Consider the following 22,188-nt stretch of genomic DNA (forward strand, 5'->3'; position numbering starts at 1 on the left):
AAATCCATGCTGACTATTACTTATCACCTTATTATCTTCTAGATGTTTGCAAATTGATTCCTTAATTATTTGCTCCATTATCTTACCTGGTACAGAAGTTAAGCTGACTGGCCTGTAATTGCCTGGGTTTCCCTTATTTCCCTTTTTATAGATAGGCACTATATGTGCTCTTTTCCAATCTTCCGGAATCGCCCGTCTTCCATGACTTTTCAAAGATAATAACTAATGGCTCAGATGTCTCCTCAGTCAGTTCCTTGAGTATTCTAGGATATATTTCATCAGGCCCTGGTGACTTGAAGATATCTAACTTGTCCAAGTAATTTTTAACTTGTTCTTTCCCTATTTTAGCATCAGAACCTACCCAATTTCAATGGGATGTTGTATTATAATCATATAACATCACAATGACTGATACAAACAAATCAAAATCAAGAGCTTTTACTTAAAGTTTCACTTTATTTGTCTTCAGCACTCTCAAAGTCTTTGCCTTTTCTCAAAGTCTCTGCTTTATGTAGTCTCAAGCACATACAAACACAATAGGTTATCAAGAACCTCCAAACAATAGTTACCCCGGTCTGGAGGGGTGTTGAGTGGTCAAACGACAAGCTTCAAATGGCCGGCTATCCGCCTGTTGCTGGGGATTCCAAGAGACGTCCAGAAGATCAAATACAAATTCCTCAGACCTGTCTATTCCCTTTATGTTAGTAACTGCTACACTTACTTCAACAGCATATCAATCAAAAACAAAACAAAACAAACCCCATTAAGCAAGCACTTTTTAAGCAGTTAGTGGTATAGATGTTTTTGCAGAGTCTGCAGTGTCATGGGCCCCGACACTCACACCAGAAGTCAAATATAGATAGACTTCCTCTTTTTCACAGATGCTTACTCCAGCATATCAGGGAAAACCTCGTGATTGTTCCTCCCTCCTGGCTTTGCCTTAGTGATGCTATGGCTGGTACCAAGGCCCTACAGGTGCTACTCTTGGCAATAATCAAAACAATTGATATTCCATCCCAATAATTGGCAGTGGATTGAGCATCTGACTGGTTGCTAAAAATGCCCGTCATCAGGTCAGGCCAAGTGTAGCAAACCAGCTGGCTTTTGTTCTGGTGCCCCTTGCCGACGGTCACTCCATCACTGCAGTGGTCTCTCTTGCAGTAACTTGACTGTCCAGCCAGGTCGCAAGTTAGTTCTCTGTTTCTGGGCTAACAACAACCTTACATAAAGTGGTCCAGTGTCCTCATAAGAAGGTCTTTGGCCAAACTCCGGGCTCATGCACCTTGCCGATGGCTTGTAGGGGAACCCTCCCATTACACTGGGTTCCAGTCCAGGGACCGTACAACTGGCAGCCAAGCTCTGTGCAGTCTCTGGGCTCCTTCCTATCCAGGCTCCCCCAGGCCTTCTTCCCTTCAACTTCTTGAGATAATCTGACCCTTCCTTCAGGGCTGGGCATCTTAAGAGCCCTCCCCAGCTTCCTCCTCCCAACCTCCCACTTTCCAGAGAGTGACTGCCAGCCCTCTGCCCTGGCAGCCCCTTCTGCTCTCCAATTCCTCGCTTTAGAATCACCACCCAGCCCTTTCATCATCAATTAATCCTGCCTTTCTCTCTCTAGGTGCATCCGGACAACATGATTGGCCTCTCAGGCCCATATTAACCCATTCAGGGCCTGCCTGGGGTATACACCCCATCACATCCATCTTTAAAAGTCCCACCTGGTTTTGAAATTCCTTTTCTGATTGCCCGCCTTGGTGAGCATGGCTAGCAGCTCTCCATTGTTGTGCACACTGCCCAGCTGACCAGGCCAGCTGCAAAAACTAGACACGCTCCTGGCTGGAGAACACAAGAGGTATTGGATCATATAAGGGTGCATGGCTGTCTCTGCTTGTCAATCTCTGAGGGAAGCCTCTTTGCAGACCCGTCCTGGTCGCGGCACTCACTCAGAGGGGAATTAGCTGTCTTTAAAGCCGAGGCCACCTGAGCTGGGCCGAGCAGTAACAAGTCTAGGAACCCGGGCCCTTAGCCAGGACAGGGCACCATCCAGTTGGGGGCTCTGGCTGGCAGTCAAGGCAGGGCAGCAAAGTCTATGATTCCAGGCCCTCAGACAGGGTGGAGCAGCAAACAGTCAGGGGTCCTGGCTTTGGTGGATGGCTGACAAACGCAGGCCTCATGTCCTAGAGTGGGGAAGCAGGGGGTAGGGGAACCTGGGCCCATCCTACTCCACCAGGTCCCAGCCCAGGGCCCTGACAGTGGCAGAGTGGATTCACCTGCAATACACTGACCTAGTCTCTGGCCAAAGCCCAACCAGACTGTCATCTTATTCCCCTGGGCTGCTTCCTACTTTCCTCATGATGGGTACCTCCCTTCCTTGGGTGTCCTCTGTCTCCCCATGGTAGGTGGCCAGTGGCAGCCCCAGCAACTCTGTGGTGTCTTGGTCAATCAGCAGCTCTGGAAAGTCCTCAGTATGGCTGGGGTCCTCTTCGGACTCCAGCAGCAAGTGCGATATGTCTGTCTCCCAGAGCGGCTCTACCCCAAGTGTGCTGCAGGGCATGGGTGGCGGGTGACCCCCACTTTGGGGAGGCTAGTCTGCTGGCCCCACCCCTTCCACCCAAGGCCCAGCCCCACCAGAGCCCTGAGCCACCCCCTCTCCCCGCCAGAGCCCTGAGCTTCACGCCCTGCAGCCATGGGTCAGGCCTGTGGCCCGGGGTGACTTGGCCCAACCCTCGAGCACCGGCTGGCTGAAGAACTGGGCTGCTGGCCAGCCCAAGGCCACTGGCCCGAACCCTGGACTGGCCTGGGCCACCCCACGTTGCTGGCCTGCACTTTGGGATGGCCTGAACTGCGTCTGCCGCTCCATCCCCTGGTCACTGTTGGGCCCAAGCCCTGAACTCCAGTGAGTAAGGGCCGGGCCTCTGGGCAGAGCATGGGTGAGGCCACATGGGTTTGCCTCCCCTGGCCTACTCTACCTCCTACCCATGTTGCCGGGCCTGCCTTTTATACTTCCACTCCCTGTGCTACCCCTCAGTTTCTGGCAGGGCAGGCCTGACCTTTCTGGCTCTGAAACCCCAGCGGTGGCTTATAGTCCTCCTTGAACAAAGGATCTGAGGGACAACATGGCAGGCGGCCTGGAGAAAGAAAGAGCAGACAGGGGAAAGGTCCAGGAATCCCAGCAGGAAAAGGAGAGGAAGAAGCACCAGGACATAATAGGTCCTCCCAGGCAGCAAACACAAATGCTGCTGACGCTGGTTGACCTATAGATCCAAAATTCCTGGATTCCCCACCCTTTGCAGTCCTTGGAGAATGGCCTGGTAGCAGCTCCCTAGATCCCCAACAGCTCATGTGGCATCACAGGCTGCATCCCAACCCCCACCTCTCCACGCTGGGGGACAGCAAGAAAAACCAGAGCTTCAGATACACTGACCTGGGGGATCCATGGCTGGTGTATGTATAGCCTCAACGAACTACATTTGTGCACTGAAACAGGCAGAAATATTTGCTGCCTGTCTAATTTTAAAGTCCCAGATTGCTCATTGAGGTTAAAACTTTGGATTGCATTACCTACTGTGTTTTGCACATTGTTTCCCTCCTCCCTCCCCCATGCCGCCTGCCATGTTGTCCCTCCAGGCCCTGTCCTCTGTTTTTGGGACTCAATAAATTTCTAGTTTTGAAGAATAACATTATATGTCAGTTCAACACATGTTGCAGACTCATAGCCCGACTGAAAGCAAATGTCACTTGTCAATGCACAACAGGTGCCACATAAACCCTAAGCTACAGGAAACACAGTCATATTTATAAATGGTCAGATTACTGTGGATGCCTCTTTTAAAGCCACCTCCACCCCTGCAGCAACTCCCCCAACCCCCTGACCTCACAGCTACCATGCAGGACACAACAGGCAGCTATAACCAATGGGATGTTTTTCTCACTGAGATCTGCCCTAGTGAGTAAAAACTCCCAGTGTCCCACACAACTCTCACTTTGCATCCACTGACCTGGTAGTTTAATCTCTCCTTGGTGCTGTCGAGGTGGCCCGTGTACGGCTTCATGAGCCAGGGGAAACAGGGGTAGGCTGGGTCCCCCAGGATCACTACTGGCATTTCAACACTACCAATGGTAATCTGCCAGTTGGGAAAGAAAGTCTCTGCTTGTAGCTTCCTGAACCATCCTATGTTCTTAAAGATGCGAGTGTCATGTACTTTCCCTGACCAGTCCGCAACAGATCAGTGAAGCAGCCCCAGTGATTCCCCAGCACTCACTTAACCAAAGAAAATTGCCCTTTCTGTTGCTGTAACCTGCGGCACAATGGGCTGGGGACAAAACATGTGTCTGCCATCTGTCACCTCCCTGCAGTTCGAGAACCCTTGTGCTGCAGATCCATCCACTGTGTTCTGCACATTGCCGAGAGTCACCGTCCTGCACATCAGAAGATAGCTAATGGCCCTGCACACATGCATGACAGGAGCCTGCACTGTGGATTTTCCAGCTCCCAAATGATTTCCCACCAACCGATAGCAATCCGGGATTGGAAGTGTCCTGCGTAGTATGATGGCCACTTGCTTCTTCACTGCTGGTGCAGATCTCGTTCTGGTGTCCCTGTGGGGGAGGGCTGGGGTGAGCTTGGCCAGGAATGTGGCCTTTTGTTCTGCAGCCACTGCTTGTTCTTAGCAGGGCACCCCAGCCACCTCTAGAACGGCAGGTTATTAAAAGAGCACCCCAGCCCCTTTGGGAACAGCAGGTTCCCAGCAGGTGAGAGGCCCAGCCTTCCCTGGGACACGTCTGGCTCTCAGCGGGGTCAGGTAAGCAGCCTGCCCCCTCCCAGGGATGCTGAGTTCTCAGTGGGGGCAGGCATGCGCTCTGTCCCGCCCCCCGAGGACGACGGGTTCTCAGCAGGTGGGTGCCCTGGCTCCCCCGGGAATGCTGGGATTTCATCTGGGGCAATTGCAGTCACCTGCCCCCACCCAGAGATGCCAGGATCTCAGCAGTTGAATTTGGTTGAAGTGGGCCTCGAGCTCAAAGTAGGGCTTGCTCTTGAGGGATTTCTGTAGGCCCTGCACCTTGGCCTCAGCCTGCTGGCAGAGCCAGGTGACGCGCTGATGCTCCCACTCACTCCCACAGAGTCCCCATGTCTGACTTTCCAGATGACATGGTTCCCCCCACCCACGTGGTTGGTACAGCCCCCTCCCCCCATGTCTCACCTTGCAGGTGGCGTGGTTCCCCCCTACATGGGTTGTACAACCTCCGGCCCCGCCCCCACATCTCACCTTGCAGGTGGCATGGTTGAGCGTCTCCTGCCAAGTGGGGTCCAGCCAATTCTTGTCGGCCATGACGTCCTGCTCTGCCACAAAGACCATCTCACAAGTGGCGTTGTGCATGCTGACCTCGCGCTCGTACAGCAGCACCATCTTCTACATCTCCTGCTGGGCCTGCATGGTGGGGAGGGGAAGTCACACGGAGAGAGGGCAGGGCAAGGGACTCCTGCCCCCACTCCCCTCCCACAGCCAGGATAGAACCCAGGTGCCCCGACTCCCAGCCCCCCTGCGCTAACCCACTAGACCCCACTCACTCCCCAGGCCAGGACAGAACCCAGGAGTCTGATTTTGGCGGGCAATGAATGTCCCGAGGGTGAGGGCTACTCCAGGCATGGGGCAGGGTGGAGGGGAGCATTCACACCTCCTTGGCCAGGAGACAGGCCTCGTAGTAGGGCTGCACTTTCTCGATGCAGTTCCCCAGCTGGGAGCCCTGGGTGTTGAGCTTCCTGGCAGACTTAGAGAGGATCCTGCGGTATGTGGTCCTGGCTTCCTGCAGCGGGGAGGAGAAAAGCAGCATTGGGGCCAGCCCTGACTGCCAGGGGAGAGCCCCCTGCTGCCCCCCACCCCGGAGCACAGCGCCCCCTAGTGCCGCACTGGGGCCAGCACTGACTGCCAGAGAGCATCCCTGTCCCCTCACGTGCTAATCCAGCCAACCCTCCTTAGCTTTGCAGGGCAGTGCGGAGGACTATGGAAGCAGCTCCAAGGGTCACTGAACGCCCAGTAAGGACTGTGACCAGAAAGGAACAGTCTTACTGGCCAAGCACACAGACAATCGGAGGTAGCTGCAGGGAATCTCTGGGGCTTGGATGGGGCTGTAACAAGAGGCTGGTCGTGGCAGGGGTCGTGCTCAGTCCGATGAGGTGGCCCCCATACAGAGCCCAGCACTCGCTCACATCCAGCTGCAGCTCCACCCGGTTGATCTCCTCGTTGACCTGAGATGCTCCAGCTCCTCCTGCAGGGGGGCAATGCAGAGCATGAGGCTCCAGGACCCAGCCCAATGCCGCACCCAGCTCAGCCGGACAGCACAATGCTGACAAGTGCCCCCCACCAGCGAGAGCCTGCCTATGCCCTGCCCAGGGCTCAAGACGTGATCCAGTCAAGTTAGGCATCCCACCCTTTCCCTACTGACGTCTTGGGGTGTAAATCACCTACCCCTACCCTCCATGGGGATTAGGAAGAAACCTGGTCAATGTAACTATCTGCCCTTACTCACGGGGCTCATGGCTCTGTGGGTCTGCGGGACATTTTCCCAGTGAAAGAGCCTTACACAGCTGTGCTCTAAACATCTAATTATTAGCCACACACAGAACACATATGCCAAGCAAATTTCTTATGCTCACCGGTCCCAATTTACAAATATCACCAGATGGCCAGCCAGGATGCACTGGTCTGGGGGTTCCCAGCTCCCGTACAAATCACAGTCGTATCCCGGGGATACAATGTTTTGCAGCTTGTTATTGTACTGAAGTCCGGAGTTGATTCCCAAAGAGCATTGTTTTAGATTTACATTATATAGCTAGAACTAGTTACCTCCTTCAGATTTACTAAACCTATCACATTATCCCATACTCCTAAATAACAAACAAATTAACCACAAAAATTAACCAATTACTCATTGGCATCTATGTGTCCTCCTTCCTGCATAATTTTTTTACATTTTATCTTTCATGCCCAAATTATAACATATTTGTGACCTTCTGTTTTGTGTAGATGGTAATCTCTGTACCCTCCCTAAAATTTTCCTGGTGCCAGGGTATCTCTACTTTACAGCCTTGGTGATTATAACTCTCATTAGGGACATTTGTGGGGCAGAGGTTTATCAGCAGCAGAATACTATTATTTTTCAATTTTAGTGGTGAGCTCCCTGAGTTTCACCCAAGCTGGTTTAATCTGGGGAATGGGGTTGATGAGGTCCCAAGTCAACACCCTGGTCTGTGTCCCTGTGCCCCGGGGTATGCTGCCCAGGGCAGGTGCAGGGTTCAGGGCTCCCCACAGCAGCCCAGCTCCAGCTTCTGACCTGGCCTGGGGACGGGACCTCGGGGAGGCCAGGGGGGCAGGAAGGAGGATGGGACGGGGCCTTGTGGTGAGTCCCACCTCATCCCCCTGCCACCCCCGGGAACAGGCTGTTCCACCCCTGAGCCTCGGGCAGGCACAGAGCAGTGCAATGGGGAATTCAAGACAAATGCTGTCCCGGAGTCATTCAGCCCAGGACTGGGACTTGAACTCTGCATTTCGGGACTCTCCCATCCAATTCAGGATGTGTGGTCACCCTGCTTTATTAGTCAGTGCCGTCTGAATGGCACTGCAAATGGTTGGTGAGGTGCCTTAATCCCTGAAGCATGGACAGGTCTCCATCAGGAGTCTATCTCCCCTGGATTTGCTGAACAGGGCTCCAGGTGTGAAGCCGGAGTAATGAGGGCCCAGAGGTCCAGATACAGGAGGCAGTGAAGCCGCATGTCTTACCCTGGAGGAAGAGTAAGACCTCTAGGGGGTCTGGTGCATCAAAGCTAAAATGTAGCACCAATCCTATGGATCCATGACAATAGGCAAGGGGACATAAGGGCAGATCTGTGCAGTGACCCCTGCTTGGGGCAACAGGAGGGACTCTTGGGGTCTGTCCATGTAGCCCCAGCCCTGGGCTGGCCACTTTGGCTCCTCTCCCTCCCAAGGAGCCACTGAGATGGGTTTCTGCCATAGCTGCTCGAGACTGGAAAGGGGGCAAAGGGTCATTGCCCCCCACTTTTGAGAGGGGAGCAAGGGAGGCTCTTTGGGGAGCCCAGTCTCCTGGGCAGGCTGGCTGAGTCGTGGGATACTGCTGTTGGGGACACCGGGCATGGCCACTAGGTAACTCAAAGGGATGGAAGAACATGAGTGTCGATGAAGCCCCCTCGCTCTAGGCCCAGATGGCCCCCCCTTCCCTTTTCTGCCCGGAGATACTCACAGTAGTCATGCTGAGGAGTTTGCAACAGTGTATTGCAGGCGCAAACTGTCTGAAGCAAGATTAGGCCAAACAGGACAGGAATGTTAGATAGTGCTGAACAAACAACTCCATATATGGGGGAATAGATGATAAGAGGAAAAAGGGGAACTGGCTGGTATACCGGATTGGCTATATGGATACTTAGGACAGCTTGCTATTGAATAAGCATGCTAAAGAATGAATGTATAAAATATGTGTAACTGCTTGCACTGGTGTGCAGGATTTGAGATTATTGTCTCCCTGTACCGCTTGAAGCTTCAAATAAACTTTTCTACTTCTCCACCCCGTTGTGATTACTGGGCGACGCACACCGGGCAACAAATCCAGCTGTTGCCTGCCTCGGGCTTTTGTGCCAGCAACACTGCTGCTGAGGGAGATGAGGTGGGAGTTGAAATAAGTGGTGTCCCCAGGCAACTCTGACACCTCCCCTAGAAGAAAACATGCAAGACCAGTTCTGTTATTTACTACTAGCCTTTCCTTAGAGTGAAATACCAATAAAATATCCCTCCAAAATGCTCTGGATGCCTGAACAATTCATTAGGGTCACAACAGCAAGTGACATCCACCCAGCAGAAAAACATCATCTCACAGAAATGATGAATGAACTCAGCCTGCCAAGAAATCAAAGGAGCCCCGTTAGTCCCCCAGGAACAATCCTCACCCTTCCCCCCATAACTCTATCAAATAAAGAAAGGTCCATTAGGCTCAACTGAAGGGGTTGGTCCCATGTCAGGTACCCTGGAGCCAGACAGGGCCTTTCTGATTAGAAGCCAGGGCTGGGAGCTCTGGGGGTACGAGGATATTGGCTGGGTTAGAGCACATGCAGGGGGAGCTTGCCAGCTGCTGCACCCCTTCGTAGGGCTGCCCTGCGCTGCCCTAGTCCTGCTGACACAAGGTGGGGAGGGATTTTATGTAGGCCATGCAAGGAGGGAGGGAAAGCCTGTCTCTGCCCTCTGAGCTCACACTAACCACCTGTGTGAAGGACAGGCAGAATATGGCTCTTGGGTTTATTGTTCCATTGTGGAAGGAGAATGTAGTCTGTCTCCCAGAGAGTTTATTGTATTTTGCACCAGAAAACTTGTGAATTACCTGAAACCGCAGGGAGGCCTTTCCTGTCTTGGCCAAGGACTAATACTGAGGTTGGATTAGTTCTGCACCCTGGCACACTGCTTCAGTCAGAAAAGTGTAGTGCTTGTGGGGGCAGAAAGCCTTGGCATGTGTGTACAACGGAAATACAATTGATTGTTGTGACAGTGACTCTGAGCGAGCAGGAAAATGCCTTAAAAACTAAACCTGTCACCTCCCTAGGACTAAATGCATCCGATGAAGTGAGCTGTAGCTCACGCAAGCTTATGTTCTAATAAATTTGTTAGTCTCTAAGGTGCCACAAGTACTGCTTTTCTTTTTGCGAATACAGACTAACACGGCTGCTACTCTGAAACCTCCCTAGGACTGTGTGTGTGTTTCTTTAAGTCTTTTATCTCTGTGCACCATAAATGAGATTCCTGTAACTTACCAGCGATGGTTTCACTTTCAGTTGGAAGTTGCTGGATGCACGGAGAATGTTTCTGTTCAGATAAAATTGCTGTAAGTTAACCAGCAATAGCTGTCTGAACAGACTGGAGTTAGACGTGCAATGCTTCTGTAAATACTGAGACATTCACTTGCAATGCAGACCTGGCAGTTCTGAAGCTGGGAGCCCTTCCTCTGCCACCAGTGCCAGCCTCTGCCCTTCCCTGTAAGATGCAGCAGGCAGGTGAGTGTCAGCCCTCGATTGCTCTGGGTGAGGCTCTGTTATTCTTCATGGGAGCTGTTCCTATGGATGGGAGTCTGTCTGGGCCTCTCGCTTTCCTACTTTAAATATTGCTGCAGAAACGTCGAAGATGCTCAGAGATCTTGGTGGTCCCTTTTCCATTACCTTGTAACACAGACTGAAATAGTGTCTGTTTATTCGCTCTTCTGCATTATTTCCTGGCATTAGATTTACACTCCAGCACTCCTGCTCTGGTGACTTTCCTGTGAGCTGTCATCAGAGGAGGGTGTGCTCTCTCCTTCTCCTTCGCTGTTGACTGTGTGTATTTGCCGTCAGCTCACTCTAGCGAAGTTCTGCTTTAAGAGACTAAAATAAAGGAAATGGCATGGGCCAGATTCAACAAGGCTGCTGCAGAGAGGGGTTAATTTGGGCACGCTGGGCAATGAGGACCTTTCTATGCCAGGGAAAGGGGGGAGTTACCCAGACACAGGACTGATGATGTTACTTCTGCTGTTCTCCAAAGGGTTCTCCCAGGAGAGGGTTCAGCTTTAACACCTGCTAGAGCCCCATCAGCCAGGGTCACTGAGCACAGGGGCTGAGCCACTGCGTTCCCTGGCAGCCCTGGTCGTACCCACTTCCCTGAGCTGCACTGACCCTCAATGGCTGCCTGAGCGTAGGGGAGATTAGAGGTACTCGGTGCTGGGGTGTACTGAGAGTCTGACTGTTGGAATTGCCAGCTATCGCTTTAAGGGGGTGGGGTGGGGAGGGAGGAATTCCCTGGTCCTACTTGCAGGCTAGAGGGCTCTGTAGATAAGTGTGTGACTGTGCCAGCAGTCAGTTTGCAGACAGCCAACTTAAATTAAGGTGGGGAGAGTTGTGCCTCTCTGTTTTAGGGAGCAGCCTGCTTTATCTCTCTTTTTAGTGTTGGGTTCTTGTGTGTTCTGAATTCTAAGAAAAAAAGTTATGTTGTTATTTAACTTCTCTCTGTGTGTGCTGTGAACACAAGAAGCGCCACCGTAACCTGGATTCCTGGTAAACCCTCCACCATCGGAAACTTTTGCCAGGGTATCGGCTGGCATAAATCAGCGTGAGCCCTGGAGGAGAGCTGGAGACATAGGCAGTAGCATCTCCAGAGTTAAGTCTGTGACTAAGTTTTTGTTTAAAAACAACTTTTTTAATCCTCTCTAAATTCCAAGATACAAGTCAGCTCAGCCTGATTGTCAGGGTGAGATCAAGTTATTGGGGAAACCTGGAGTTATTTGAACAAAGCATTGCTGAGCTAGGGCACCTTGATTGTGAGCTGATTTTTTTTACCTACATTGAATGAAAAACAGTCATCCTCTAGTGGGACTCCTCTGATCCCCAAGGGAGGGAGAGCCCTTTATTTCTCCTGCCTCAGGGACTCAGAGACTCAGCCTAGGACCAATGAGCCCTGAGATCTTTGCACGTGTATCTCCCTCTGGTGTCTGGAGGCATGCTGGCTAATATTGTCTCATGTTTCCTAGTGCTCCCCCATTGGTTTACTCTGGCAAATGCGTGACACAGTGAAGGACAGGAGACACACAAACTCACAACAATGGACTTCCATTGCTGAGATCTTCTGTGTGGGACCTGAACCAAGGGCCAGAATTGAAAATATGAAGCTATTATAGCTCATTTCCTGAACCACAGAATGAGAAGGCCCAACACTAATACTAAATTCTGCAGAACCTCAGCTTTCCCCCCACAACAATTATGTTTAAACCTGAGCATTAACTATTTCACTGCTGTCCATTTTAGTAGCTGCTCCTGCTCACCCAGCGCTGTCTGCCTTTAATCTGCAAACATTCCATGCAAACAACTGCTGAAGGCTGGAGAGAGCAGGGAGAATTGGTAGCTGCAGGGTGATGAGTTCCGAGTTCCATGCGGCCTCCGACTGCCCCCCCCACCTGCTTTGGCATGTGACTCCACAAATAAAGATGCCGCACAAAGCAGAGTGTGGCCAGTACCCAAGTACCCAGGGATGGCACAGAAAGAGTCTGACTGGCTCAATTCCCAGTGAAATACCAACGAACAACTTGCCCTAAATTCTCAATTACTGAGGGACAATTTTCACTCATTGATATGTTTCAGAGTAGCAGCCGTGTTAGCCTGTATTCGCAAAAAAGAAAAGGAGTACTTAGTCTCTAAGGTGCCACAAGTACTCATTGATATATTTGCTTTCCCAACCAACTCCCTGTACAGCTTTTCATGAGTGATGTATTCGGATTTTAATATCTAAACTATATTGTTAAATTTAACCCCCTAAATTTGGGTTATTGCTGTTTATGTATTTCATGTATTTTTGACTTTTAAAGCAAACTTTGTCTTTATGTTTCAGAGTAGCAGCCGTGTTAGTCTGTATTCGCAAAAAGAAAAGGAGTACTTGTGGCACCTTAGAGACTAACAAATTTATTAGAGCATAAGCTTTCGTGAGCTACAGCTCACTTCATCGGATGCATTTGGTGGAAAAAACAGAGGAGAGATTTATATACACACACACAGAGAACATGAAACAATGGGTTTATCATACACACTATAAGGAGAGTGATCACTTAAGATAAGCCATCACCGACAGCAGGGGGGGGAAGGAGGAAAACCTTTCATGGTGACAAGCAGGTAGGCTAATTCCAGCAGTTAACAAGAATATCAGAGGAACAGTGGGGGGTGGGGTGGGAGGGAGAAATACCATGGGGAAATAGTTTTACTTTGTGTAATGACTCATCCATTCCCAGTCTCTATTCAAGCCTAAATTAATTGTATCCAGTTTGCAAATTAATTCCAATTCAGCAGTCTCTCGTTGGAGTCTGTTTTTGAAGCTTTTTTGTTGAAGTATAGCCACTCTTAGGTCTGTGATCGAGTGACCAGAGAGATTGAAGTGTTCTCCAACTGGTTTTTGAATGTTATAATTCTTGACGTCTGATTTGTGTCCATTCATTCTTTTACGTAGAGACTGTCCAGTTTGGCCAATGTACATGGCAGAGGGGCATTGCTGGCACATGATGGCATATATCACATTGGTAGATGCGCAGGTGAACGAGCCTCTGATAGTGTGGCTGATGTGATTAGGCCCTATGATGGTATCCCCTGAATAGATATGTGGACAGAGTTGGCAACGGGCTTTGTTACAAGGATAGGTTCCTGGGTTAGTGGTTCTGTTGTGTGGTGTGTGGTTGCTGGTGAGTATTTGCTTCAGATTGGGGGGCTGTCTGTAAGCAAGGACTGGTCTGTCTCCCAAGATCTGAGAGAGCGATGGCTCGTCCTTCAGGATAGGTTGTAGATCCTTGATGATGCGTTGGAGGGGTTTTAGTTGGGGGCTGAAGGTGATGGCTAGTGGCGTTCTGTTGTTTTCTTTGTTGGGCCTGTCCTGTAGTAGGTGACTTCTGGGTACTCTTCTGGCTCTGTCAATCTGTTTCTTCACTTCAGCAGGTGGGTACTGTAGTTGTAGGAATTCATGATAGAGATCTTGTAGGTGTTTGTCTCTGTCTGAGGGGTTGGAGCAAATGCGGTTATATCGTAGCGCTTGGCTGTAGACAATGGATCGAGTGGTATGATCTGGATGAAAGCTAGAGGCATGTAGGTAGGAATAGCGGTCAGTAGGTTTCCGATATAGGGTGGTGTTTATGTGACCATCGCTTATTAGCACCGTAGTGTCCAGGAAGTGGATCTCTTGTGTGGACTGGTCCAGGCTGAGGTTGATGGTGGGATGGAAATTGTTGAAATCATGGTGGAATTCCTCAAGAGCTTCTTTTCCATGGGTCCAGATGATGAAGATGTCATCAATGTAGCGCAAGTAGAGTAGGGGCATTAGGGAACGAGAGCTGAGGAAGCGTTGTTCTAAGTCAGCCATAAAAATGTTGGCATACTGTGGGGCCATGCGGGTACCCATCGCAGTGCCGCTGATTTGAAGGTATACATTGTCACCAAATGTGAAATAGTTATGGGTCAGGACAAAGTCACAAAGTTCTGCCACCAGGTTAGCCGTGACAGTATCGGGGATACTGTTCCTGACGGCTTGTAGTCCATCTTTGTGTGGAATGTTGGTGTAGAGGGCTTCTACATCCATAGTGGCTAGGATGGTGTTTTTAGGAAGATCACCAATGGACTGTAGTTTCCTCAGGAAATCGGTGGTGTCTCGAAGATAGCTGGGAGTGCTGGTAACGAAGGGCCTGAGGAGGGAGTCTACATAGCCAGACAATCCTGCTGTCAGGGTGCCAATGCCTGAGATGATGGGGTGTCCAGGATTTCCAGGTTTATGGATCTTGGGTAGCAGATAGAATACCCCAGGTCCTGGCTCCAGGGGTGTGTCTGTGCGGATTTGTTCTTGTGCTTTTTCAGGGAGTTTCTTGAGCAAATGCTGTAGTTTCTTTTGGTAACTCTCAGTGGGATCAGAGGGTAATGGCTTGTAGAAAGTGGTGTTGGAGAGCTGCCTAGTAGCCTCTTGTTCATACTCTGACCTATTCATGATGACGACAGCACCTCCTTTGTCAGCCTTTTTGATTATGATGTCAGAGTTGTTTCTGAGGCTGTGGATGGCACTGTGTTCTGCATGGCTGAGGTTATGGGGTAAGCGATGCTGCTTTTCCACAATTTCAGCTCGTGCACGTCGGCGGAAGCAGTCTATGTAGAAATCCAGGCTGCTGTTTCGACCTTCTACGTAAAAGAATGAATGGACACAAATCAGACGTCAAGAATTATAACATTCAAAAACCAGTTGGAGAACACTTCAATCTCTCTGGTCACTCAATCACAGACCTAAGAGTGGCTATACTTCAACAAAAAAGCTTCAAAAACAGACTCCAACGAGAGACTGCTGAATTGGAATTAATTTGCAAACTGGATACAATTAACTTAGGCTTGAATAGAGACTGGGAATGGATGAGTCATTACACAAAGTAAAACTATTTCCCCATGGTATTTCTCCCTCCCACCCCACTCCCCACTGTTCCTCTGATATTCTTGTTAACTGCTGGAATTAGCCTACCTGCTTGTCACCATGAAAGGTTTTCCTCCTTCCCCCCCCTGCTGTTGGTGATGGCTTATCTTAAGTGATCACTCTCCTTACAGTGTGTATGATAAACCCATTGTTTCATGTTCTCTGTGTGTGTGTGTATATAAATCTCTCCTCTGTTTTTTCCACCAAATGCATCCGATGAAGTGAGCTGTAGCTCACGAAAGCTTATGCTCTAATAAATTTGTTAGTCTCTAAGGTGCCACAAGTACTCCTTTTCTTTTTGTCTTTATGGATAATCTAAGCACTATACTTAGATGTACAGACACTCTTTTCTTAACCTGTGTAAATATTATATAATTTCTTTAACATTAGCTTTATTAAGCAAAAGCTGGAAATCCAGGGCTAAGGGTCCTTCCAGCCTCTCCCCTTCCCAGGCTCACCCCATACAGGAGGAACCCCAGGCTTCCTGCAGTGCCGCTGGTAAAATCCCCTCCCGCCCCACAGAACAATGTTTTGTTAGCTTTCTTGGCCTGCAGCTGCTCATTGAGGAGAGGTCTCCATTGAGCAGACTGCTGTGATGACCAGGTCCTTCCCTGAGTTGGTACAGTCCATTTGGATGAGGAGTTCAGACTTTCCCCTCTTGTGTACAGTACTTTGCATTTATCAACACTGGATTTCATTTGCTCTCCTGTTGTCCATTCCCCGGGTTGTTCAAGTCTCTCTGAAGTTCCTCACAGCCCTCTCACGGCCTGACTAACCTCAATATCTTTGTGTCACCATCATCTGTCACTACCTCCCCACCCATCCCACCCCCATTCCAGCTCATGAATAAGTCTGTGAAAGAACACAGGACCTAGTCAGAACCTTGAGGCCCCGCTGTTAACCTTTGGCTTAAGTCTAACGTCAGTACTGGGCAAATCAGTTGAAACAATAGTAAAGAATAAAATTGTCAGACACATAGAAGAACATTAATTGTTGGGCAAAAGTCAACATGGTTTCTGTAAAGGGAGATCTTACTATGTCTTACTAATCTATTAGAGTTCTTTGAGGGGGTCAACAAAACATGTGGATAAGGGGGATCCAGTGGACATAGTGTACTTAGATTTCCAGAAAGCCTTTGACAAAGGCTCACCAAAGGCTCTTACGTAAATTAAGTAGTCATTGGATAAGAGGGAAGATCCTCTTATGGACTGAGAACTGGTTAAAAGACAGGGAACAAAGGGTAGGAATAAATGGAAAATTTTCAGAATGGAGAGGGGTAACTAGTGGTATTCCCCAAGGGTCAGTTCTAGGACCAATCCTATTCAATTTATTCATAAATGATCTGGAGAAAGAGGTAAACAGTGAGGTGGCAAAGTTTGCAGATGATACTAAACTGCTTAAGATAGTTAAGACCAAAGCAGACTGTGAAGAACTTCAAAAAGATCTCACAAAACTAAGTGATTGGGCAATAAAATGGCAAATGAAATAGCGTGTGGATAAATGTAAAGTAATGCACATTGGAAAAAATAACCTCAGCTATACATACAATATGATGGGGGCTAATTTAGCTACAACTAATCAGGAAAAAGATCTTGGAGTCATCGTGGATAGTTCTCTGAAGAAGACCATGCAATATGCAGCGTCAATCAAAAAAGCAAACGGGATGTTAGGAATCATTAAAAAAGGGATAGAGAATAAGATGGAGAATATCTTATTGCCCTTATATAAATCCATGGTACGCCCACATCTTGAATAGTGCATACAGATGTGGTCCCCTCATCTCAAAATTCTTCATTCGGCTGCCTTGAGTGTTGTCGCTTTCTCCTTTGCCTTGTTGTCCTCTCATCTCAAAAAAGATTTACTGGCATTAGAAAAGGTTCAGAAAAGGGCAACTAAAATGATTAGGGGTTTGGAACAGGTCCCATATGAGGAGAGATTAAAGAGGCTAGGACTTTTTGGCTTGGAAAAGAGGAGACTAAGGGGGGATAGGATAGAGGTCTATAAAATCATGAGTAGTGTGGAGACAATGAAGAAGGAAAAGTTATTTACTTGTTCCCATAATATAAGAACTGGGGGCCACCAAATGAAATTAATGGGCAGCAGGTTTAAAACAAATAAAAGGAAGTTTTTCTTCACTCAGTGCACAGTCAACCTGTGGAACTCCTTGCCTGAGGAGGTTGTGAAGGTTAGGACTATAACAGGGTTTAAAAGAGAACTGGATAAATTCATGGAGGCTAAGTCCATTAATGGCTATTAGCCAGGATGGGTAAGGAATGGTGTCACTGGCCTCTGTTTGTCAGAGAGTGGAGATGAATGACAGGAGAGAGATCACTTGATCGTTACCTGTTAGGTTCACTCCCTCTGGGGCACCTGGCATTGGCCACTGTCGGTAGACAGGATATTGGGCTAGATGGACCTTTGGTCTGACCCAGTATGGCCACTCTTATGTTCTTATGGCCATGATGAAAACTAACCATTTATTCCCACTGTCGCCAAGCCAGTTTCTGATCCATGGGAATATTTTGCCTCTCACCCATGACTTGAGTTCTTTAGTAGCCCCTTGAGAGGGACTGTGCCACAGGCCTTTTGAAAATCCAAGTAAATTATATCTACTATCCCTTTTGGCACGTTCAAAGAATTCTAACAGATTAATGAGGTATGAATTTTCTTTGCAGAAGCCAAGACTCAGTTTCCCTAGTTGACTGATGTTGCTGATGCCCCTGTGTATAATCCTTTGAGAGGTGCAGCTGTGCTCTGTTCTATTACTGAGCTGCACACAGAGATAATTCCGCAGGCCTCTGTTAGGTTGTTTGATCTTGTTGGTGCCAGAAGGCTGATTACCCACAGAAGACTTTCTCTGCCTGAGGCTTTTGCTGAGTCCTGTGGGATCACAGTCCTGCTTCAGGGTGCTGCCTGAGGTCCTCAGCCAGCAGTACAGCCAGCATGCACTGACTCCAGCTGGGCCCACCCTGGAATGCCACCCTTATAGGCTGGATAGTGACAATCCAGGGCCCCCGTTATATGGCACTCCCTGGGCCCTGCCCCCCCCCCACATTTTCAGTGGCTGCATCAGAGACAACCCACACAATAACTGTGTGCTGGACTGGCAAGGGCTGTGAAGACTCCCCTTTGGGCAGGCTGGAGTCTCCTTCCCAGATGGGCAGGGATGGAGCATGGGAGACCTCCTTCTCCCCCTATAAGCTGCAGCTGGGTGGCAGCAGGGCCCCCTGCCATAAGGAGTGACAGAGGGGGCTGCCCTGTGTGTGGTTTAAGAACGACCCCCCCACCCAGCCCTCTTTGTAGCACAGGACTGCAGTTTCAAACCAGCACAGAGTTCCTTGGGCTGAGGGCACGTGCAGGCCGGGGGTCAGGAGCTTTCAGCCAGTAGTTCTGGAACTTGTTTAGAAATCTTTCCTTTAAGGGTGGATTTATTCCTGTGCCAGTGCTGGAGCTGGCCTGGGTTTGGGCCAGACTGTCAGCAAAAGTCAGCACTTTCTGTGCACCGAACGCGCTGAGCCCTTTGGAAAATCTGGCCTCAGCTGCAGGTGCTGGGCAGGGGACCTCTGACAGGTCTGGCCTGAAGGTGGGCTTGTCGCACTCCAGGGCCTAGTGGAGTCAACGTAGTTGCACCAGCTCTGCCTATTTACCACTCTCATGTCCTGGATTGCAGGGTCACACTCACTGACTCGCTCACCCAGGGCTTGTGTGGTTGCCTGGACATCAGGGAGATGGAGGATTCCTGGCTCCGTGAGGTCACTGCCGCTGCTTGGCTTCGCCATTTTCCTCATTTCTCTCCACGTTCACCGGCTGGACTCAGGTAGGATTCCTGAGACTTTAGGGTCCTGTCTCTCTCCCACAGAAGCCAGCGGCTCTGCTGGGGAAGGCTGGGCCCCCAGCCTGAGCTCTGTCTGAGGGGACTCAGGGATTATGAGCAGAGCAGCAAAGGTAGCAGCTGTTGGGCAGAGGAGTCAGGGAGCGCTGGGCAATAAATGTGTCTTGTGGCCTACAAGAGGCCCCACAGCAAGTCCCAGCTGGCAGCATGTGGCTGCTGTGCCCAAAAATGTCCCCCTGAGGCTGATTGATTTCTGGTTCAGCAGGATGTGACATGTAGCTGGGTCCTGCTTGCAGGGACAGTCAGTTCTGTAGAATGGCCCCCAACAACTAGAAACTACCCCTAGCCTGCTCCTGCCCTTAGCAACTAGAAACCCAATGGAGAGTTTCGGGAGCTGGAGATGCGTCTGAGTGTTCACCACGTGAGGGAGAGCTGGGGAGTGGAGCTACTGGGTGAGACCTGGCAATAATCCTTCCACTGGCGCCAGTGGGGTCAGGGTTTCACCTCTGGTGCTGAGAAGAAAAGGGCAGACTGGCTGGAGGGAGCATGGGGGTTAGGTGGGGAGTGTGGAAAAACAAGGAGTAGCAGGCACAGCAGGGCTTTGATCACACTCTTCCAAACTTTCGGAGAATTTACGTAAAGTTACAAAGATGATTTTCAAACAGCAAAAATTAAAAAAGAGGAAACCTGGCTGAATCAGGTTTGAGTAGAACTGGTTTGAAAATGCCAGTTATTGCTAGTGGGGAATTTTTTTTAAACTGTTCTTCAAAATTTCCTACCAATTGTTTTTAGTTTGTTTGTTTTGTCCAACACCTGGGAAGTAAACCAAAAGTACTTACTGAGAATGTATTTTTTATTGAACATTTTTCAGTTTTCCAGACAAAATGTTTTATGTATGGTTTTTCAACAAGAAGGGAATTTTTTTGACTGAAATTGAAAATTTTTCATTTTGTTCAAAAAGCCACATTTGGTCAAAAAATGTTTTGATGAAAAAATTTCAACCAGCAGTAATTTTGATAAAGTGATCAGTTACAGTTCCTGTGAGTGTTTTGCCTAACTCTGAGACATGGCTGAAAGCAGGTGGAATGTAAAGCACAATAATGATATATACTTTATACGTTATAGGAAGCCGGAAAAAAATGATGAGAAAAGAGGGGTTGATTTCTAGGAGAAGGAGCATTTTAAAATGTTTCCCTAAGAGTGTAGTAAAGGTTTCAGTAAGAAGATCACCTAGGAGATGTAATTAGCCCTTAAGGCAATATTGTGCCAAATCTAAAGATGAAATTCTGTCTCTCAGGAGGTGCAGCCCAAGATAGAGCCTGGCTTCTAGCCACCTTTGCATCTCCTGGATCCTGGGCTGTTCCAGGGACTGCAAAAGCCCCCAGTGTCAATTAGAGCACCCCTAGGGTTGCTCCAACTTGCAGCAGCCTCCAAAGCTGCTCTGCAGCCCTGGTATTTGCAGAACGCCAAGTGCTCCAGCCACACCATATGACACACTTTGGTGCTCTGAGGATACGGTCAAGTACGGTCAAGTACGCCAGCCCTGAGCCACTCCTGTGGGGGGAGGGGGGAGTTGTCCCAGGAATTGGCCAACCCCCTTTACTCTGCCAGAGAAATGTGAAAAGGCCAGAATCCATCTGTATATGACAGGCCAAGGCCACGCAGAGTCAGCGGCAGAGCTGGGAACAAGATGCAGATGTTTGTGGCTTCTAGTCCCACACTCAATCCCCCAGCCTCTCAGGGCTCACAGCACCACACTGCTTCCATTTATATGACTGGTTTCAGAGTAGCAGCCGTGTTAGTCTGTATTCGCAAAAAGAAAAAAGGAGTACTTGTGGCACCTTAGAGACTAACAAATTTATTAGAGCATAAGCTTTCGTGAGCTACAGCTCACTTCATCAGATGCATTTGCAAATGCATCCGATGAAGTGAGCTGTAGCTCACGAAAGCTTATGCTCTAATAAATTTGTTAGTCTCTAAGGTGCCACAAGTACTCCTTTTCTATTTATATGACTGTCACTATGACTGTGCTCTGCCCTGCCTTTAAAAAGTCCCTTGGGAGGAACCCCTTCTGCATGACAGAGCCTCAAGGGGTCACATTTTCCAAGAGGGTAGATCACCTGGCCTCAATGCCTCTGAGACCGGCCTCTGGGCTCTAGCTCTCCTGTTTCTCATGGTGAGCTCTGCCCAGGGACTACAGGATAGGGTGTATTACTCAACTGGAATACAGTGTTGGGAAATCCTTAGGTTAGCACAGAGGGGCAGAGGTTAAAACAAGGCTCATAGTGGCTGAAGCCAGGACTCCACTGAGCCAAGCTGCTGTAGGATCCATCGGGGCTCTCTTTCTCTATCCCTTTGCCTCTGAGTCCTGAATGAAAGGCCCTCTGTGTCTGTGAATGCTGTTTTAAACACAGGCTCCCTGACACCCCTCATCCCCTGTTCTCCTGCTGCCAAATGATGCTGAGTTCATATGTCCAATCTGCATTGGCTCCCCAGCCATTACGTGATAATGTCCCAGTCCCGGTTCTTCCTTTTTCTCTTTGTCATAACCACAAGGGTAGCCGAAAATTCCTCCTTACCTGTAAGGGGTTAAGAAGCTCAAATAACCTGGTTGGCACCTAACCAAAGGAACCAATGGGGAGAAAAGATACTTTCAAATCTGCGGGGAGTGGTGGGGGGGAGGTTTTGTTTTGGGTTCTTTGTTTCTGTGTTCGTTCACTCTTGGAACTAAGTGGGACCGGACATCAATCCATGTCCTCCAAACCCTTCTGAACCAGTCTCTCATATTATACAAATTGTAAGTACAGCCAGCCAAGGTGTATTAGTTTATCTTTGTTTTCTCAACTTGTGAATTTTCCCTTTGCTGGAGGGAGGTTTATCCCTGTTTTGTTGTAACTTTGAAACTAAGGTGAGAGGGGGTTCCTCTGTGTTTTGTGCATCTTTTGTTACCCTGAAAAGTTATCTTCCAACCTGATTTTACAGAGGGGATTTTTACCTTTTCTTTTTTTTATATATAAAATTCTTCTTTTAAGAACTGATTGATTTTTCTTCAGTGTCCAAAGATCCAGGGATTTGGGTCTGTGTTAACTTTGTAACCAAGTGGAGAGGATATTATTATTCTCATCTCATTATTCCATCTCCCCAAGAAAGGGGGTGTAACGGTTTGGGGGGATATTTTAGGGAAACAGGTTTCAGAGTAGCAGCCGTGTTAGTCTGTATTCGCAAAAAGAAAAGGAGTACCGGTGGCACCTTAGAGACTAACAAATTTATTAGAGCATAAACTTTCGTGAGCTACAGCTCACTTCATCGGATGCATTTGAAGTGAGCTGTAGCTCACGAAAGCTTATGCTCTAATAA

At 49.0% G+C, this 22,188-nt stretch overlaps 2 protein-coding genes across 15 annotated transcripts in view; one reads left to right on the forward strand and one right to left on the reverse strand.

The window, feature by feature from the left end:
* Positions 1-436: 436 nt before the first annotated feature.
* Positions 437-9,952, reverse strand: LOC119854954. 10 transcript variants are annotated; one of them, XM_038400251.2, is made up of 5 exons: positions 9,809-9,952; positions 6,206-6,264; positions 5,674-5,802; positions 5,265-5,426; positions 437-4,596 (listed from the first exon to the last, which is right to left on the reverse strand). In XM_038400251.2, the coding sequence occupies exons 1-5, from the start codon at positions 9,950-9,952 to the stop codon at positions 4,260-4,262; spliced, it is 831 nt and encodes a 276-aa protein (XP_038256179.1). In that variant the 3' UTR covers positions 437-4,259. The 10 variants fall into 10 exon arrangements, 2 of the variants coding, with proteins under 2 accessions (XP_038256179.1, XP_038256180.1); XM_038400252.1 differs by lacking the exon at positions 9,809-9,952 and adding an exon at positions 8,254-8,297; XR_005292703.2 differs by lacking the exon at positions 5,674-5,802 and having other exon boundaries at positions 9,809-9,944.
* LOC119854952 (butyrophilin subfamily 3 member A3-like) overlaps positions 9,910-22,188 on the forward strand; it is a 43,408-nt gene continuing 31,129 nt past the window's right edge. For all 5 annotated transcript variants that reach the window (XM_043514007.1, XM_043514008.1, XM_043514011.1 and 2 more), the window contains exons 1-2: positions 9,910-10,048; positions 18,670-18,816. In XM_043514007.1, the coding sequence (XP_043369942.1) occupies positions 18,728-18,816 (89 nt within the window). In that variant the 5' untranslated portion in view covers positions 9,910-10,048; positions 18,670-18,727. The remainder of the gene's footprint in view (positions 10,049-18,669; positions 18,817-22,188) is intronic.

The sequence above is a fragment of the Dermochelys coriacea genome, chromosome 4 (assembly GCF_009764565.3).
Source record: "Dermochelys coriacea isolate rDerCor1 chromosome 4, rDerCor1.pri.v4, whole genome shotgun sequence".
NCBI lineage: Eukaryota > Metazoa > Chordata > Testudines > Dermochelyidae > Dermochelys > Dermochelys coriacea.

Excerpts from the sequence above, each read along its gene's own strand:
- LOC119854954 (XM_038400251.2), bottom strand. The coding sequence starts at position 9,952 with ATGTCTCAGTATTTACAGAAGCATTGCACGTCTAACTCCAGTCTGTTC. Across the intron at positions 5,803-6,205 it reads GGGTGGAGCTGCAGCTGGAT|GAAGCCAGGACCACATACCG; the intron begins GTGAGCGAGTGC and ends TCCCCGCTGCAG. Across the intron at positions 4,597-5,264 it reads TCAACCATGCCACCTGCAAG|GGACACCAGAACGAGATCTG; the intron begins GTGAGATGTGGG and ends CCTCCCCCACAG.